A 15,662-nucleotide genomic window follows, 5' to 3' on the forward strand; every position below is an offset into this window, starting at 1 on the left:
CTCCTCTCGGTAGATGTTCTCTTGCCCGCCAGCCAGCAGCTCAAGGATGGAGCGGGCTTCCTCAGCCACCCTTGTAAACAAAAAAAAAGACTCGTAATTAATCTCATACCTTGTACGCCTGCTGTATAAGTAACAACGAACTGCTTACTTTTTTTAAATGGCTTATGCCATAGTTCTGTCCTGAATATTTACAAAGTAGAGTCGACCTCTGAAGCTTTAGGTAATACCTGATTATTATTGATGTTTGCTTGTGTTTTCTTTTTGCCTTCTTATCTCGGTATAGTGAAGATGTTAGTTTCATAAGAACTATTTTTATGTTAGCTTTAATACCGCTCAAGTTTTTCGTCGGTGTCGTAGCCTTCAAACTCTCGACCAGACATGGCGGCGTTCTCTTCCTCCAGCGACTCCGGAAGGCCGCGGGCTTCCACGTAATCCCCTGACTGAGATGCGTTCCTTGAGAACAAGATATATGGAATGGTAAAAAAATGATTTGAATTTAAGGATTAATGTTGTTGAATACAGCAGAGTGTATATCTTGAGCAATGAAAAACATGGAAAACTAGCGTTTCACCAGCTCATACCTTAGCCAGATGATGTCAACCTTTACAACTGGGAAATGAGTGACCGGCTCTTTGCTAGTGGAGCAAAGAAACCCTGAAGAAAATCTTTACGGGTAATAGAGCTGGATTTGGCCGAAAATTCATGTTGCTTACGGTGTTGTTAATTGGAGTAATGCATAAAGGTTTTGGGAAGGACTGAACCGACTATTCTACACAAGAAAACTCCCTACGCCTGCCACTTGGTCAGGTCCATCTGGGGCAGAGAGGAGCACGCCACCCTGTCGTTCCCAGGCTGTGTGGGCAGCCTGAAGACGTCCGGCTGCATGTGTGTGGTGTCGTCCGTGTTGTCGCACAGGATCCGTGACAGACTGGTCTTCCTGATCTCCGCAAGTTGGGCTGCAGAAACAGGGAAACAGAAAATGAATGTCAACATGCTGAGATGCATCCACTTACAGAAGGCCTCTGTCTGGCCAGTAGGCCAGGCCGGTCTTCCGGTAACTTAAAGTGAGCGAAAAAATATGGTGGTAAATTCCTCTCTTACATACAAACATTGAACACCAAGTTTATTACTGGTATTTGTTTATTTGAATGATCTCCATTAGTGAGTATACACTTATACTCACTATTCCTTTGGGAAGGACTTAACCGACTCTTCTATACAATAAAACTCCCTACGCCTGCCACATGGTCAAGTCCATCTGGGGCAGAGAAGAGCACGCCTCTTGGTAGAAGGGAGAAGGGAGGAGAAAATTGGTAGCCAGATTTCTGCGGTGCCAAGTGGACAAATGTTTGGATTAAGGGACAGATGAGAGAGAGTGCTATACTTCTGTTGATCCTATCCTGTCCTTCCTAACAACATGTCCACAGACCTGCTGTAAACTGTCCGCGGTTCTCGAACCAGAAGCGGTCCCCCTGGCGGAGGGCCTGGAACTGCAGGCCGATCAGACAGGCGAAGGTTGGACCGACGACACCGCCCCGCACGGACTCCTCGGCAAGACCCCCCACGAACACGTCGATGTCGTCCACGTGGCTGTGCGAAACGAGAAACAGGCAACAGTACAAATAAGTAACAGCCACGACGTGACAATATATCTACAGGATTCAAAGTGTGTTTCCCTTCTCTTCTTTCCCTTCAGAATTAGTAGTACTGCCTCAAATCTTCGTGCAAACAATAACAAAAACAACAATCCCTTCAGGATGCTTATAGACAGTTTACATACAAAGTCTCCTGCAGATCTGCACATACTTTGAATCCGCTGGCATTCTTCCACACCTGTGTAACAATGTGTGGGTACATGCACGTTTACAATAACATGTTTTAAAAGTCGCACCTGTAAACATCCTCCAGCCTCAATCGGATGTAACGGTCTGGGATTTCAAACACCAGTTCGTCGAAGCTGTTGGCTTTGGGCAGGCCACACATCACCCTCCAGGCGTTGTAGCCGGGCAGCCCGTGGTCTCTGCCCCGCTGGATGCTCAGCGCCGCCAGGTCCAGGCCAAGAGACCCGGGAGGATCCGCAAACAGATGCTTCGTCAGGCTCGAGACCATGAACCGGTCGAAATCCTGATGGGGCTGGGCGGTCAGTCCCCGTAGGATGGAGTCCGGGCCGCCTAGGTCGTTGTTGAGGACGTGGGATGGATTGAAGAAAGCAAAGGCCAGCTGAATCGGGCATAAGCTTCCCTGGTTAAAGTCCGGAGTAAGGCGGAACTGACGTTCGTTAACCAGACTGTGGCCAAACCGGTAGGCTGCCGTGGCGAAGACGTTAGAGATGGTGGGGTTCACGCTCGCGTCGTACCCAGAGAAGAACCCGCTCCGGCGGAGGGTCAGGTGAAACTTGGTCATGGCGGCCGGACCGAGAACGAGAGGAAGGTGCTCCCCGTACGTGATCTTCTGCATCAGCGCGCCGACGATCTTCCTGGTCTCGAAGAACACCCGATCGTCGTCCCAGTGCGGGTTGAGTTCGGAGAGCTGCCTTGCGATCCTGTTGTGTTCCCGCAGGAAGACGGTGTGCATGGAGGTCAGTCCCGGCTGCTCGTTCACACGGACGTCCCCAGCCTGCGAGCACGTCTCGTTCCCGGTAAATTCGGCACACCCGACTTCGGAATCCGCAATGGCGGCGGGCAGGAGCTCCTTCTTGTTGGCGTCTTCAGGGTTCGGTCTGGACTTCAGCAGGCCGTGTGCTCCTAGGAGAGAAGGCAGTGGAATGGTGAGATTGCTCATTCCTTGACAAAGGAATGAGCAAAGTTTGGGTAAATCCATTATTTGTGATTTGCAGATTTGGCAATCACAGAACCACTAAGTTCATCAACATCTAGAAACAGATTAAGCACAATCATACGGGGAAACACATACCTCCAAAGACCAGAACCTCACATAGGATGAGATAGTTGGTGGTAGGGAGTGAGATGCCGACATATCGGCCCCTCCGACCGTCACAGTCCACTGTGATCTTTTTTCGCCCTGATGTCACGGGGTGGTTCCCGCCGCATTGTGGGTTGGACCGCACGGTGGGAGAGTCGCCGACGTGAACCCGGAAGTTGTTCAGGTATTGGTAATAGCTTCCGGATCCGGTTAAGACGACGACTGTGTCAATGGCTTGTGACCTTCTCAGGTCTACACGCCACCAGGGGTTGCTTTGCCTAGTAGTGTGGATGCAGGACCCTCCACCCCAGTTCCTGTCAGTGTTGCCGTCCACTGCCCGTCCGGCCACGCCTCCCCCAGTCGTGCTGATCTGGGCTGCGGGTCGCCCCAAGGCGAGATTGACACCTGCAAGAAATTTAGTAAACGAAATAATACATATAATCTGCATCGTACTTTATCGTATAGGCTATAGTCAAGACTTAAGTTAAGGTCTATGCTTTTGGCATAACACGGAAGCACAATGTTCATCTCTTTTGCATAAAGTCCATGCGTACCCAGAACCGTGCCTGGCGCACATCTGTGTTATCGGATACGCGCCTAATCCTAACCCTCATCCGCTCAGGCAAAGAACTAGATAGGCACTGTTCTGGATAGACTAAAACTTACAGAGGATTAAACAAGTTGGGGAAACGTACCAGATGGGATTCCCCGGGCTTGGCAGATGAAATACCCGGTGGAGCAACCCCTGTCGTCCCACTTGCCGTCCGCTCCTGGCAGCAAAACGACGCAGTCCCCTCCATTGTTTGGTTGCCCTGGGTTCCAGTTGTTGTAGGAACCTGTGAAAAAGACGTGAATTTTGCAACAGGAAGTGGCGAGAGCAACATACCTTCTCACACAGTCTCCTTAACTCTGTCTTCATACTTGTGATGTCTTATTAGGACTCAATGGCAGAAAGGTCCAGTCATTGACATCCTACAGTCTTTTTAGTATAGTTATAGAAAAATAGAAAATAGCAAGGTTGAAACAATAAAGAACAATCAAGCAGGTGATTACTGAAACTGTTACCCAATCTGGTTCCGTCAGCAAAGCGCCATTGTCCTTCAGTGGTTTGATCATCCAGTCCGATGTAGAAGTTGACGTCCTTCCGAACTGCATTCTTCAGCTGGACCAGGAACGCGTTGGTGGCGGCGTCTTTCGGCATGGCCAGCACACCGTCATCTTCCATGCAGGCCTTCAGAAGCCAGCTGCGGTCTTTTTGTGAGGGGAAGGCCTTAAAGCAGTTTTGCTGGAAGCGTTGGTAGCCCGTCGGACATGTAACTTCATTGGAACCTGCAGAGCCTTTTGCAACAAAGGAGATCAAGTGTCAACAGTGCTTATCTATTATATCTAGAACGTGCCTATCTACTTCTACATGTATGTCAGAGCGGGTATAGGGCTAGAATCAGGCATGGTTCTGGATAGGACGTAGCTTTTATCCCAGACACGGTTCTGGATACCCGTGGACTATCGAGACCCGTGGCCTAGCTAGCATTAATCTGTATTAAGTACTGTTCTTGACAACAACACAGTTCTGGAACTGATAGTGATGTCAGTCATTAGTTGTAATTGCCTGGTATCCATCCTTATTTTAGCGACCGAGTCACTTTTGTTCTTGACCTGTGAGGCTAATAACAAAATAAAACAGATCAGGACGAAAGAGACTCGGCAGCTATTAAAGGGATGGAGAACATCATACCAGAAAGCAGCGACGTGAGTTCGTGTATTACTTACCAGCGTGTTCTCTGAGCTCCTCTATCTCTTCGTCCGAGGAGCCGTAGACGTTGGAGGCGTCCACGAAGGCGGTGATTTGGTTCAGCTGCTGCCGGCGGCCCAAGCGGCACCCTTCGTTTGGACCGGATAGGGAGCGAGCGAACGGCAAGCAGGGCCTCCCTGCGAAGTCTAGGTCGTCTGAGGGGATGTTGATGTTGAAACAGCGTTCCTCCTGTTCGCAATTGGTACCACAGGTACAGACGAGACCTGCAGATGCATGGTTGAAAGCAGACATATGAGGTGAAATATGGTGCGTAATGGAAGATAAGGGAGCACTGGACATCTCAGCCGAGCAACTTTTTCCTGGGAGGTAATTAGGGAGCACTGTACTTTCAACCGGGACCTGATGGATGATACCGACTTCAATGCTAATGTTATGGCATGCCCAGCCCCATTCAGACAAGCCTGCTTCTGAGACCGGAGATGATCCGAATAATTCATATGGTCTAGTTTGTGTGTGTGTGTGTGTGTGTGTGTGTGCAAAAAGCAGTTAACACTTAATAGAGATGCATTTCATGTTTTCACGAACCTTCTTCCTGGAAGTTGGGCGTGAGAGTGATGTCGTGGTCCAGGAACTGTCCGAACTGCATGACCATGTAGGTGTTGACCGGGTTGGATTTCCGCAGGTCCTCGTGCATGGTCGTGCTGACCAGCCGCGCGCTGGGGAGGGGGGCGCCATCACGCCCAGTGCTGCGGGGGGTTGTCAGGCCTAACAGAACAGAGTAAACGTTTTAGGAGCGCAGATGTTGTATCTAGAACCGTGTTTGTCTAGTTCTATGCCAGAATGAGTTTAACTTAGGATCAGGCACGGCTCTGAATAGTCTCGGCTTATCCAAGAACATAGCTTTATCACAAGCACTGGTCTGGATACGTAAGGACTAAACAGAATCGTGCCTGAGCAAGGTAAGTCAAAGGCCCAATCACCGAACATTCGGTTCTACTTAAGGGATTTCTTAACAAACCCAATATTTTACGATAGATATAAAGGGGCCTGCCCAGTAGAGGAGGTACTAGAAGCGTGATGTAGTCAGGCTAGGGGCCTGAACACTGGGAGGGCTGCTAGATGTAGTCAGGCTAGGGGCCCGGCCAGTGGAAGGGCTGCTAGACGCGTGATGTAGTCAGGCTAGGGGACTGACCAGTGGAAGTGCTGCTAGAGGCGTGATGTAGTCAGGCTAGGGGCCTGGCCAGTACAAGGTCTGCTAGAAGCGTGATGTAGTCAGGCTAGGGGCCCGGCCAGTGCAAGGTCTGCTAGAAGCGGTATGATGTTCTGCGTGATGTAATTGGACTAAAATCTACATACCGTCGCCGTATTCAGGCTCCAGCAGCCTTCTTAAGGGTTGGTCACTACTTCCCCACAGGGGGTGGTTCCGGTTGTTGCAACGGCCGTTTGCCGAACGGAACTCAGGGACGGCTGGTGTAGGGCATGTCGGCTGTATGCAGAAGGCCCTGCAAGCACTTGTCATGTTCCGGATGTCGATGGCGGACAGCGCTTCTATAGTGTAGCGTCTACCGGAACTGAAAATGAAAGATTTATTTAAAAAAAAAGCTAATTCAACGCGCTTGGAAAAAAATGGAGTTCACTTTTTGAGCTACCCATAGTGCTCCGCGCTCCCCAGCATGCAGTGGTATCCTTGGAAAGGTCTATGTCACGTGATAAATCATGAACATTTGTCTTTTCATTTATTCAATAGGAGCGGAAGCTTTATCGTATTCAGAACCATACTTGGGAACGGTTCTAGATAGTCCACGCGTCCATATACCAGCACGGTCCACGCGTATCCAGAACCGTGCCTGGGGCAAATCTAGTACGTTCTTGGATACACAGAGACTATCCAGAACCATACCTGATCCTAACTCATTCAGTCATAGAACTGGATAGGCATGGTTCTAGATACTATAATGTCTTACCCGTCTATGAAGTGTTTTGCCACCTTCTCCAACACGGTGGCACACCTGCTAAGCTCCCTTTCCTTTGTGGTGGGGTGATGTTCGCTGGCCAGGGTGTTCAGAGCTCCGGAGAGGTGGCTTTCCTCTGGTTCATCACCTGGAAGGCACACGGGGTAAGCTTAGTCACAGATGTAGCATGAGACCCCAGTTTCGACAACTTTGTACTTATGATGTGTTACTGGACCGGTAAAGAGAAAACAGTTTTGACTGATGGAGGTTCCAGCCAAGGCTTTGCCACTGCCTGGATGTCAGACTGTCCTTAGAGACAGAATAGAACACAATGGATGGAGGTGCGGGTGCCAATGGTAGAATTTACTTAGGGACATGGAGCCGAGGAGCTCGTCTGTGTACTTGCCCTGGCAACAGGCACGGTTCTGGATAAGCGTGGACCGTGCCTGAGCATGTTTCTGGATAAAGCACGGTGCTAATTACAACACCCACCTGCGGAGACTGCTCCATTTTCTGCTGTTGCCTGGGCGATCGCCTGCTGCAGTTCTTCTTCCGAAGGGCCCTGACCGGTAACCATGACAACCAGCGGCGCCATGGCAACCGCGGCGAAGAACATCGGGATCAACCTGAAAGCAGAAGACATCCTCGTCACCGTTGTGTCTAATGGTATGTCTGTGATGTTATTTTTTGTTCCTTAAACTCTGTCTTCCTCTGATTACAGTATGCGGCTCCATGAATGCTGTAGTTGATGAAAACAAAGGTTTGGCCATACAAAATAGAGCCATCCGCTGCTTTCTCGGTGTTCATCGCTTCGCACCCACTTCTGCCATAGACGGTGACATGGGCTGGGTCCCATGTAAGGTTAGGTGGAAGGAAGCGATGGTGGCACTGTGGAACAGGCTTGTTGGTATGCCTGATGACAGGATTACAAAGAAGGTTTTCAAGTGGGACCTACGTAATGAAGGCCCGTGGATCAAAAGTCTGCATGAACTATTTTGTGCAGGACTATACAATACAAGATGAAAATGTACAATTACTGGTGTTATTTTTAGCGTCTAGTCATATGACAAGCCTGTACGTGACGGGACTAAACAAGCCGGAGCCACCCACATCTGCTTGGAGAGCTGCCAAAGGTTTACAGGTGAGCAGATTTCATCTGTGACATGACAGAGCGTGTCCGCACGTAGCATCGGAATGAAGTGATCACGTTGTTGTTTTAACCGTGCCAAAAGCGCATACCCTGACAAGAAAGGGACAGAACTGTGTACACTAAAAAATAGACTTTTAAGTCCACAACGTAATCTTCTATCAGATCTTTTAGTGGCTGCTGCAAAACAGAATCAAATTGACAAGAAAGGATCGAATTGACAAGAAAGGATCGAATTGACAAGAAAGGATCGAATTGACAAGACAGTGTCAAATTGGCAGGGCAGTATCAAATTGACAAGACAGTATCAAATTGACAAGACTGTATCAAATTGGCAAGACAGTATCAAATTGGCAAAGTAGTATCAAATTGACAAAACAGTATCTAATTAGCAAGACAGTATCAAGTCGATAAGACAGTATCAATGTGGCAGGGCAGTATCAAATTAACAAGAAATGATCAAATTGGCCGGGCAGCATTAAATTGACAAGACAGTATCAAATTGACAAGACAGTATCAAATTGACAAGACAGTATCAATGTGGCAGGGCAGTATCAAATTGGCAGGGCAGTATCAAATTGACAAGACAGTATCAGGTCGACAAGACAGTATCAATGTGGCAGGGCAGTATCAAATTAACAAGAAAGGATCAAATTGGCCGGGCAGCATTAAATTGACAAGACAGTATCAAATTGACAAGACAGTATCAAATTGACAAGACAGTATCAATGTGGCAGGGCAGTATCAAATTGACAAGACAGTATCAAATTGACAAGACAGTATCAAATTGACAAGACAGTATCAAAGTGGCAAGACAGTATCAAATTGGCAAAGTAGTATCAAATTGACAAAACAGTATCTAATTAGCAAGACAGTATCAAGTCGACAAGACAGTATCAATGTGGCAGGGCAGTATCAAATTGACAGGAAAGGATCAAATTTACAAGACAGTATCAAATTGACAAGACAGTATAAAAGTGACAAGACAGTATCAAATTGATAAGACAGTATCAAATTGACAGGGCATTTCAATTGGCAAGACAATATCAAATTTTCAGGGCAGTATCAAATTGGCAGGAAAGTATCAAATTGGCAAAGTATTATTAAAATTGACAAGACAGTATCAAAGTGGCAAGACAGGATCAAATTGACAAGACAGGATCAAATTGACAAGACAGGATCAAATTGACAAGACAGGATCAAATTGACAAAACAGTATCTAATTGGCAAGACAATATCAAATTTTCAGGGCAGTATCAAATTGGCAGGAAAGTATCACATTGGCAAAGTATTATTAAAATTGACAAGACAGTATCTAATTGTCAAGACAGTAGACAGTATCAAAGTGGCAGGGCATTTCAATTGGCAAGACAGGATCTAATTGGCGATGGTGGCGCTGTGGAACAGGCTTGTTGGTATGCCTGATGATAGGATTACAAAGAAGGTTTTCAAGTGGGACCTACGTAATGAAGGCCCATGGAGCAAAAGTATGTGCTGGACTTGATAAATTCAGTTAGGTCCACTAAAGTGTTAAAGTGTAAAGAGCAGGTGTTGCTTTCTAAAATACCATGAATTTTTTTAAATACAAAATCCACCAAATTTTTAGCTTCCATTAGGCCATGTTGATTTGATTACGTGGATGATATGCGCGTGCATGAATTTTGTGCCGTTTCCAAAAAAAAGTTTTCAACCATACTGTAAATCGTACAAAACAGTTACAAAATTAGCAAATATATACCGCAAGTTGGAAAGAAATATTGAAAAACAATACCAATGTCCTAGAAATCAAACAAAAAAGACGAAAAGGTAACGAAAATTGAAGACTCTGGCTTACCCCCCCCCCCTCCACAAAAAAAATCAGTTCTCGAAAACTTCTGTTTTAGCATGTGCAAGTACACAAATTTATTGAATAATTCTAATCATAGTATTTCGTTGTATGCGGAGGTCACTTTTTTGTTTCCACCAACCCCGTGATGATATCGTTAGAATTTGTTAACCGAATTTGTGTACCTGCCATACCCGTGGTACGGTGGAAAAGAGTAGACTAACTAAGGGCCGGGAGGGGGCGAGAACTAACCTCCAAGCATGCAGATCTTTTGGTGGGGGTAAACAGAGTCTATACAATACAAGATGAAAATGTACAATTACTGGTGTGTAGTCATATGACCAGGCTGTACGTGACGGGACTAAACAAGCCGGAGCCACCCACATCTGCTTGGAGAGCTGCCAAAGGTTTACATGTGAGCAGATTTCACCTGTGACGTGACAGAGCGTGTCCGCACGGAGCATCGGAATGAAGTGATCATACATCATACATAAACTAGTCCGGAAATAGTTGCCGTTGGCACTTGGCTTTAGGGGGAGATTATAAGACTTGTCTGTCTGGTATCTATTGCACTTATTTGATGACTTTGACAGATTCTGCGGTGGATTATTGAGTAAGTCATGCGTACCGAACATGTGTTACCAAAGCGTTTACAGGATATTGTCTTTGCCGTATTCGACGAAGAGTTTCATACAGATGGTGGGAGTGAAAACATCGGTATCACAAAGTAAAGCGGGACTTACCTATGATATCACTGTTTATCGCCTACGGCGATAAACGCCTGGCATTCATTATCATTGTAACTCATGAAAACATGACATAGACAATTTGCAAACAGTCACCGCTCATGTCATGTTTTCGCTCAATACACGGACGCGGGATGCGCCGCATAACATCACACGGTAGGCAGACAAGTGTGCCCAGTTGCTGACACAACAGCCAATGCATGTGTTAGGCAGAGTATGTTTCTCTGTGACAGTTAGTTTTTCCACGGCATTTCCTGCATGCATCGCAGCTACATACAAGCCAGGAAAAAAACGAAATGAGAAAAAACAGCTTGGGTGGTCATGAGGAAGGGCACAACTTATAAAGGGCTTTGTGATACAAGTAGAAACATAAACATGCAAATATGGACATAAACAATCATGAGGGCTTCATAAATAAATAAACAAATACAAGAATGACAAAATGTTAACTTGAAATTGCCTCCGATGTCACAAATTCAATTTCACCGGTAAAACAAGGAGTCTTTATCAAGTAGTTATCAACTCATTTGCTGCTATTAGATTTCCAGCGCTTATTTTGACCGAGGTGTTCGAAATAGAACAGGAGGGTTCGACGTGTTCGATCGGGAAAGGTCCATTATAAGCAGCCGCGCTGTCTGAAGTTATAGGGCTGGGTAGGAAACCTGTTCTGCTCAGGTTGGGGGGCCTTCGAATTCCGTAATGAGTCGGGAGGTTGGCTGGAGGTCGGCTGGTGGTCGGCTGGTGGTCGGCTGCTGTTTCTCTGTGATCGGCACACGCTCCGGAAGCATTCGGCACGGTTGGTAGAGGGTTGGGATGAAATGCTGTGTAGTTTGGGGCACATTTGTCTCCAAATTTTACCCCCGTAAACGCGCCAAACACTAACTGACGCATCCCCGAACACTAGCCAACCATGAAACTAAACGGGCCCAATGATATCATCCAAGCACAATGAGGCTATCCACTGGCCTCCAAGTTAGATCCCCTTTCCCATAGACGAAATGTTGCCTCTCTATCCCTCTTTTACAAATATTTTCATGGTCATTGCTCTGCAGAACTCACCCAACTAGTTCCAACACTCAGAACTTTTAAGCGATTCACTAGGTTCTCCACTAGCTCACACAACTTCACCGCCCAAATTCCTTGTTCGAAATCCTTTTAAAGTCACAGTTTCTTTCCCCGTACGGCCAAGCTTTGGAATTCCCTCCCTGACAAGTGTTTCCCACCAACCTACGATCTACAGGCTTTCAAATCAAACGTTCACCGCCATCTCTTGACATAGCCATCATATTTCTCTCATATGTCTAGTTCAATGTCGAGAAGTGGTCGTATAGGCCTTGCATTGAACCGTTAGGAAAAAAAGAGCTTCCCATGACCCAACGCCGGCATTGTGACCCTCCCAAATGACCACAAATGTTTCAAACATTTTGGAACTTTCGGCTGACTCGGCAAAGCAGAAGAAGTTAAATTGGGGGTGCGTATAAAATGACAAATAAAGTTCAGCTTACTTTGCTAGCATGACGTTTGTGAGAGCGGTGCCGACAAGAGACGACGCCGAGCCGACGGAAGACGATGCTGAGCCGACGGGACACAAGGTCGAGCCGCCCCCTGTTCTCTTTAGAACACCTCGGTCAAAATCAGCGCGGGAAGGACCGCGCAGGCCGCCGCCGCCAGAATGTCGGTTTTGCCGCTCAACTTTAGGGTCGAGTTTTCGGCAGCGAAAAACTCTCTAAGCAGCAACAAAAAGGGGTTACGCTATCTTCGTTGAAGTGCACATCCACGGAGTAAAACTTATTCGAAGAGAGGACGGGGTTAGTTTTAATGAAAAATATTTTCGCTCAATGCAGACGCCGGACACACGGTATCACCAGTAGGCAGACAAGAGTGCCCAGTTGCCGACACAACAGCCGATGCATGTGTTACGCGGCAGAGTACGTTTACGGAAAAAAATTAAATAGAAAAAAAACAGCTTGGGTGGTCATGAGAAAGGGCGCAACTTATAAAGGGCTTTGTGATACAAGTAGAAACATAGGCACGCAACCGTGGACATAAACAATAATGAGGGCTTCATAAACAAATACAAGAATGACAAAACGTTAACTTGAGATTGCCTCCGATGTCACAAACTCAAAACAAGCTTAAGGAGTATTTATCAAGTAGATATCAAGTCATTTTGCTGCTATTAGATTTTCCGGGCTTATTTTGACCGAGGTTTCCGAAATAGAACAGGAGGGTTCGACGTGTTCGATCAGGAAAGGTCCATTATAAGCAGCCGCGCTGTCTGAAGTTATAGGGCTGGGTAGGAAACCTGTTCTGCGTAGGTTGGGGGGCCTTCGAATTCCGTAATGAGTCGGGAGGTTGGCTGGAGGTCGGCTGGTGGTCGGCTGCTGTTTCTCTGTGATCGGCACACGCTCCGGAAACATTCGGCACGGTTGGTAGAGGGTTGGGATAAAATGCTGTGTAGTTTGGACCACATTCGTCTCCAAAGTTTACCCCCGAAAACGCGCCAAACACTAACTGACATATCCTCGAACACCAGCCAACGATGCGGGCCCTCCCAAACAACCACAAAATTGTCTCCACATTTTACCCTGAAACATGCGACAAACACTAACTGACGTACCCCGGACACCAGCCATCCATGCCTACCCTTACTTAGCTTTCAAACAACCACAAATGTTTCAAACATTTCGAAACTTTCGACTGACTCGCCAAAGTAGCAGAAGTTAAATTAAGGGTGCGAAAAATGACAAATAACGTTCAGCTTACTTTGCTAACATGACGTCTGTGAGAGCGGTGCCGACTGGAGACGACGCTGAGCCGACGAAAGACGATGCCTAGCCGACGGGACACAACGTCGAGCCGACAAGACACGTTGTCGAGCCGACGGGACAAGATGCCTAGCCGACGGGACACGAAAAACTTGCCGACAGGACACGATGCGGGCCTAGAGGACGAATTCGAGGCAGTGACGGTCTCTCGTCCGTGACACCTGTCTGCGTCCACCTGTCTGTCCCCTGCCACGAGGCGGTCATTTATAAACCCTTCTCCCACCTTCATGCTTGAGCAGATGTCACGATTTCTGGGAGTGTCTGATGATGTGATAACTGTCCCTCCCAATTATGATCATGCTCGAGTTTGTATTGACAATAGTCGGACAGGGATGACGCCCCAGGGAGGAGAGAATGGCCCAGGTCTTTTACAATACGACGTGCGATGACTTGTAATAACTGCCCCTCCCACTTATGATCATCATCATCATCATGATCATCTTCGCCGCTGTAGTCATCTATCGACGATCCGGGCCTCCACCGCTCTCCAATTATGATCATGCTCGAGTTTGTATTGACAATAGTCGGACAGGGATGACGCCCCAGGGAGGAGAGAATGGCCAGGGTCTTTTACAGTACCAAGGGGACGTGTGATGACTTGTAATAAGTGCCCCTCCCACTTTTGATCATGCTCGAGTTTGTATTGACAACAGTCGGACAGGCAAAAAAGACAGGGGTGACTCCCCAGGGCCGTGAGAATAGCGTAGGCCGGGCCATGACGACAGTCGATCGCTTGTATGTTTCACCCCAGAGTTACAAATTACAGTTACAAATGCCAGGCCAATTTAAAGTAAAATTCATTTAATTTAGAGATACAGCGTAGATAGGCCAAGGAACTATGTGATTGTAATGTTAGTATTAAGGGCGAGAATAAACGTATACTAAAGTCCACACAAGAGTAATGACAAGCCGTTCTCAAATGTCCCAAATGCATTCCTGCATGTGACGTCATCGCACATGCCGGGGGACAGGTGGGCGGCTACAGGTGACTGGGCCGTGACGTCGTCTTTTGTGTTTGCGGGTTTTATCTATCAGCGATCAATGTTAGCTAAAGGTCAGGCGCAACTGTTGTGTAAATCTTCACTAGCTGTAATATTGTTTTGGCGTTCCCGATTCGGTCGTGTTCATCCACACAACAAAAGAGCAGTCAGAAGTCAGTGTAGGTCAGGTGCAGGGGGTTATTGAGACATTGCCCGAATCTATCCAACCGTTCAAAAATCCTACTCAAGTCTGAAATGGGCGAGGCGAAGAATCTCCAAGCAGATATCTTGGTGGCTACAAGGCAGTATCAAACTGACAAGACAGTATAACATTTGCCAGACAGTATCCGATAGTAGTTTAGCTGGTGAAAATAAAATGGTACAAAATATGCCCCCCCCACACACACACATGCACACATACACTCACACACACACACGCACATACAGGCACACACACACACATACAGGCACACACACACACACACACACACACATACACACTCACACACACACACGCACATACAGGCACACACACACACACACACACACACACACACACACACACACACACACACACACACACACACACACACATACACACACATACATACAGACATAGATACATTCCAGCCCAAGTTTAAGAAAACAATTGCTTAGTTTATACAGGGACAGTGCTAATAGGGAAGGGAACTATGTGATAGGAGTGCTGTTGATGTGGACATTGATGGGTCCAGAAGTTGTTCTGATTTCAGAGCGAGAATAAACGTATACTAAAGTCCACAAAAGAGTAATGACAAGTATTTCTCATGCCCCTAATACATTCCTGCATGTGACGTCATCGCGCATGCGCGCCTGGCCCCGGCAGTGACTCAGGATCGGAGTTTTTTCTAACCTGAGATCACGTGGACTGAGGCATCCTGTTTACCTGGAATACGTGCACAGAACACCTGTCCGGGGACAGACAGGCAGGTGGGCGGCTACAGGTGACTGGGCAGTGACGTCGTCTTTTGTGTTTGCGTGTTTCATCTATCAGCGATCAGTGTTAGCTAAAGGTCACACGCAACTGTGTAAATCTGCACTGTAATATTGTTTTGGCATTCCCGATTCGGTCGTGTTCATCCACACAACAAAAGAGCAGTCAGAAGTCAGTGTAGGTCAGGTGCAGGGGGTTATTGAGACATTGCCCGAATCTATCCAACCGTCCAAAAATCCTACTCAAGTCTGAACTAGGCGAGGCGAAGAATCTCCAAGCAGATATCTTGGTGGCTACAAGACAGTATCAAACTGACAAGACAGTATAACATTTGCCAGACAGTATCCGATAGTAGTTTAGCTGGTGAAAATAAAATGGTACAAAAATTAAAAACGCTTAAAAAGACGACAAAAAAAGCCGACGTCTAAACCTCGAGGGGCGAGACGGTCAACGTCCTATCGCCGGTGTCACAGCGATCTAGCACTCCCCGATAGTGATTTATTTTATACATTCCAACACGTAATCACAAGAAGTGG

General features: G+C 47.0%; 1 protein-coding gene across 1 annotated transcript in view; it reads right to left on the reverse strand.

The window, feature by feature from the left end:
* Positions 1–13,363, reverse strand: part of LOC109479341 (myeloperoxidase-like) — a gene marked incomplete at its 3' end in the record, with an annotated part of 32,367 nt that extends 19,004 nt beyond the window's left edge. The window contains exons 1-2 of the mRNA XM_019781291.1: positions 13,112–13,363; positions 7,120–7,253 (exon numbers count right to left, since the gene is read on the reverse strand). Of these exons, the coding sequence (XP_019636850.1) occupies positions 7,120–7,253; positions 13,112–13,122 (145 nt within the window). The remainder of the gene's footprint in view (positions 1–7,119; positions 7,254–13,111) is intronic.
* Positions 13,364–15,662: the final 2,299 nt, after the last annotated feature.

This window comes from Branchiostoma belcheri, unplaced genomic scaffold (assembly GCF_001625305.1).
Source record: "Branchiostoma belcheri isolate BF01 breed outbred unplaced genomic scaffold, Haploidv18h27 scaffold48, whole genome shotgun sequence".
Lineage (NCBI taxonomy): Eukaryota > Metazoa > Chordata > Leptocardii > Amphioxiformes > Branchiostomatidae > Branchiostoma > Branchiostoma belcheri.